The sequence below is a fragment of the Lactuca saligna genome, chromosome 8 (assembly GCF_052625555.1).
Source record: "Lactuca saligna cultivar CGN05327 chromosome 8, ASM5262555v1, whole genome shotgun sequence".
Classification (NCBI taxonomy): Eukaryota; Viridiplantae; Streptophyta; class Magnoliopsida; order Asterales; family Asteraceae; genus Lactuca; species Lactuca saligna.
In genome coordinates, this window is record NC_136424.1 from 194,310,978 (window position 1) to 194,314,955 (window position 3,978).

Genomic DNA, 3,978 nt, shown 5'->3' on the forward strand with positions numbered 1-3,978 from the left:
TCTAATACAAGTTAGGAGTTGTGGGAGTGCATACTTGTATTTATTTACTAAACATTCTTTAAAAATGCAAATTCAGGGATTAATCTGTCTTTTCTAAAAGATGCAAACGGTTCTCATTTATCCGTTGAGTGGATAAATCTGGGAAAATAACGACTCCTTTGGAACACAGAAAACCAGGAAACGCTTCCTTCTTCATCTTCTTCTAAAATTGATTCTGATTTTGTGCCTAAAATCAGAATTGTTACATCAGGATTTATCCTAAGTTTGGATTTCGTGATACCCAAGGCATATAGGGTCGAAATATCAAACAAGGAAAGTGATTACACGATTCTTGTTTTGTTATCCAGATTTCCATAACCCTATTTTGATATTTCCAACAATCTTGTTTGATATTTTTGTTTTTTGGAAAAGATGTCTGGAAATTCATTGAAAGACATGAATACTTCGTTTGGCAAATTGGAGAAATTCCAGGGTCAAGATTTCAGACGTTGGCAAAAGAAGATGCACTTATAGTTGACCACTTTGAAAGTTTTCTATGTTCTTTCTACTCCAAAACTAGAAGAGGTTAAAGATGCAAGTCTTGAACAAATCAGAAGGAGAAGCAAATGGGAGAATGACAACTACATCTGCCTTGGTCACATTCTGAATGGTATGCGTGATTCCCTCTTTGACACTCATCAAAATATTGAAACTACAAGTGAATTGTGGAACACATTTGAAGCAAAATATATTGCAAAAGATGCTTCAAGTAAAAAGTTCATTGTTTCTGATTTCAACAATTATAAAATGGTTGATTCTCGATCTGTAATGGAACAATATAATGAAATCCTATGAATTTATGGTTAATTCAAACAATACAACATGCCCATGGATGAATCCTTTGTTGTTTCAAGTTTAATTGATAAACTTCCTCCCTCATGAAAAGATTTCAAACACCATCTGAAACATAGAAAGAAAGAGATAAGTTTGATTCAACTTGGGAGTCATTTGAAAATCAAAGAAGGACTTCGTGATCAAGAGAATGACAAAGGAACTGGAAAGGGCAAATCTGAATTTGGACAGCCCCAAGTTCATATGGTTGAATGTGATAAAGAAGACAATTCTAATCACAAGGGCAAGGGTAAAAAAACGTAAGTATAAGGGTAACAAAAAAAAGCCCAACAAGAAACACAAGGATTCCAAGGAACATGTGTGTTCGAGATGCCATCTGAAAGGGCATATGAAATGTGACAGTCGGGTGAAACTTGGAAACAAAGGTGCAAGTGGTAATGGAAAAGATGATGGTGGTGGCAGTGGGTCTCATGATCAATCTGCAACCAAAGGTCAAATTACTATTGATCTTGTAAGTTCAGTATTCAATGTTATGCTACTAACTCCATAAGTTTCTTTTGTATAGGGTGTTGATATAGATTCATGGTGGCTTGATACTTGTTCTACACATCACGTGTGTAATGATCAACGGTCGTTCATGAAGTTGAACCTAGTAAATAAAGGTTTTGTCTTACACATGGCGGATGAAGGATCAAAGCCAATTTTAGGAACTGGTGTTGTTAGTATTACGTTTACTTCTGGAAAAACAATTAGTTTGTTTGATGTATTGTATGCACCAAAGGTTTGAAAAAACCTTGTGTCTAGTGGTTTGTTGAATTATATGGGTTATAAACAAGTTATCGAGTCAAACAAGTATGTGTTGTCTAAATGTGGAATATTTGTGGGATTTGGTTATTATTGTGATCGTGTTTTTAAATTAAATATAATAAGTTCTGCATCACATGTCAAATCTAATTGTATGACTTCTGCATTTAATCTTGATAATACTATGTTATGGCAGATTAGGACATGTTTATGTTAAAAGAATGATTAAAATGTCAAAATCCGGATTGATTCCAGCTTTTGACATTAATTCTGAAAAATGCAAAACTTGTATGTTAACTAAAATCACGAAACAACTGTTTCCAAATGTTAATAGAAAAACAGAAGAGTTGGAATTGATTCATAGTGATCTATGTGATTTCCATGCTACACCTTCCTTGGAAAATAAAGAGTACATTGTTACTTTTATTAATGATTCAAGTCGTTTTGTTATGTGTACTTGTTACATTCCAAAAATGAGGCTTTGGAAAAGTTTAAAGTATATAAAACCGAAGTCGAATTACAGTTGGGTATTTCGATAAAATGTCTTAGGATGGATAGGGGAGGAGAGTGCATAGATTCTGAATACTTTCAATCGGTTGGAATCATTCATGAAACCACAACTCCTTACAATCCACAACAAAATGGTATTACTGAACGGAAAAATCAAGTTTTAAAAGAAATGGTAAATTCAATGCTTTCTTTTTCGGGTTTAAGTAAAGGCTTTTGGAGTGAAGCTATGCTCACAGCTAATTATATGCTAAATCGGGTTCCTAATAAATGGAACAAAGTTAAGCCTTATGAACTTTGGCACAAGAAAGCACCAAATTTGGTTATTTTAGAATTTGGGGATGTCGAGCAGTTGTAAAATTACCCGAACCTAAAAAGAAAAATTTGGGTGAAAGAAGAATTGACAGCATCTTTATTGGATATGCAGAACATTCCAAAGCTTATAGGTTTTATGTTATAGAACCTAATGAGGCATATTCCGTTCATACCATTATAGAATCACGAGATGCTATTTTTGATGAGCTACGGTATTCTTCAACTCAAAGACCAAAGGATCTGATTCCAAGCACAAGTGAGGTGCCTAAATCAGATGTTAAGGAAGTTGTTTCAATTCCAGAAACACAACAACTTAGTAAAAGTAAACGAGGTCGAGTCGCAAAAAAATTTGGCGATGACTTTTAACTATTTTTAGTTGAAGGTTCGAGGGTTAAAGTGGAGAAACAATACTCATATTCCACTCATCTTGAGACTGATCCAAAGACTTTTAAGGAAGCTATGGAGTCTCGAGATGAAGAGATGTCATCCATTGTGGAGAATAATGTTTGGGTGTCATCTGATTTATCTCCTGGTTCTAAGACTTTGGGATATAAATGGATTTTCAAAAAGAAAATGAAGGTAGATGGAACCATTAATAAATTCAAGGCTCGGCTGGTCATACAAGGTTTTAGATAAAAAGCTGGTATCGATTATTTTGATACGTATGCGCCGGTAGCACGGCTTTCTACCATTAGATTGTTGCTTGCTTTGTCAGCTATTCACAATCTACTTATTCATCAAATGGATGTTAAAATAGCTTTTTTGAATGGTGATCTTGATGAGGAAGTTTATATGAAACAACCAGAAGGTTTTGTTCTTCCTGGAAATGACCAAAAAGTTTTTAGACTTGTGAAATCATTGTATGGACTTAAACAAGCTCCTAAACAATGGCATTTGAATTTTGACGAAGTTATTTTGTCTAATGGTTTTTCTTTAAACCAATATGACAAATGTGTGTATAGCCGTTTTGATTCATCTGGATCTGGTGTCATCATTTGCTTGTATGTAGATGATATGTTGATTTTTGGCACTGATCAAAACCAAATTAATGCAACAAAGAATTTATTGTCTTCAAAGTTTTCCATGAAGGATTTGGGGGAGGCGGATGTAATCCTTGGAATAAGGATTAAACGGGTGAACAAGGGACTTGCTATTACACAATCACATTACATTGAGAAAATTCTCTAACGGTTCAATTATAGTGATTGTACACCCATTAGCACCCCTATGTATTTAAGCATGAAGTTTGTAGCACCTGGTTCCTGGTACGTAAAAATTTATCTAAGTAATTGTCATTTTAGCGTTGGACTCGACGAGTTGTAGGTCCGACTCTCCGAGTAGGGATGCAGTCTGGGGGCACGCTTAAGTTGGCGACTCGGCAAGTCATCGTTGTTTGATGAAACCCTAATTCCAAGGATTTGCCCCCTATTTAAGCTAGCTTGTACGACCCAAGCTCGCCCCCTTTCACCCTCAGAGTGCCCTACATCAAACCTTAACTCGTTTCTTGTGAAATTGAAGTGA

At 35.2% G+C, this 3,978-nt stretch overlaps 1 protein-coding gene across 1 annotated transcript; it reads left to right on the forward strand.

Moving 5' to 3' along the window:
* Positions 1–411: 411 nt before the first annotated feature.
* Positions 412–3,645, forward strand: LOC145010404 (uncharacterized). Its single transcript, XM_078968950.1, has 9 exons — positions 412–472; positions 560–748; positions 926–1,130; positions 1,234–1,342; positions 1,397–1,599; positions 1,832–1,923; positions 2,495–2,779; positions 2,840–2,989; positions 3,215–3,645. Exons 1-9 carry the CDS (start codon positions 412–414, stop codon positions 3,643–3,645), a joined length of 1,725 nt encoding a protein of 574 aa, XP_078825076.1.
* The last annotated feature ends 333 nt before the right edge of the window (positions 3,646–3,978 follow it).

Bases quoted from the DNA above. Each gene is read 5' to 3' on its own strand.
- LOC145010404 (XM_078968950.1), top strand. From the start codon at position 412: ATGTCTGGAAATTCATTGAAAGACATGAATACTTCGTTTGGCAAATTG. The intron at 1,131-1,233 runs GTAAGTATAAGG...GAAATGTGACAG, and splicing joins AAGGGCAAGGGTAAAAAAAC to TCGGGTGAAACTTGGAAACA. The intron at 1,924-2,494 runs GTATGTTAACTA...GATGTCGAGCAG, and splicing joins TTCTGAAAAATGCAAAACTT to TTGTAAAATTACCCGAACCT.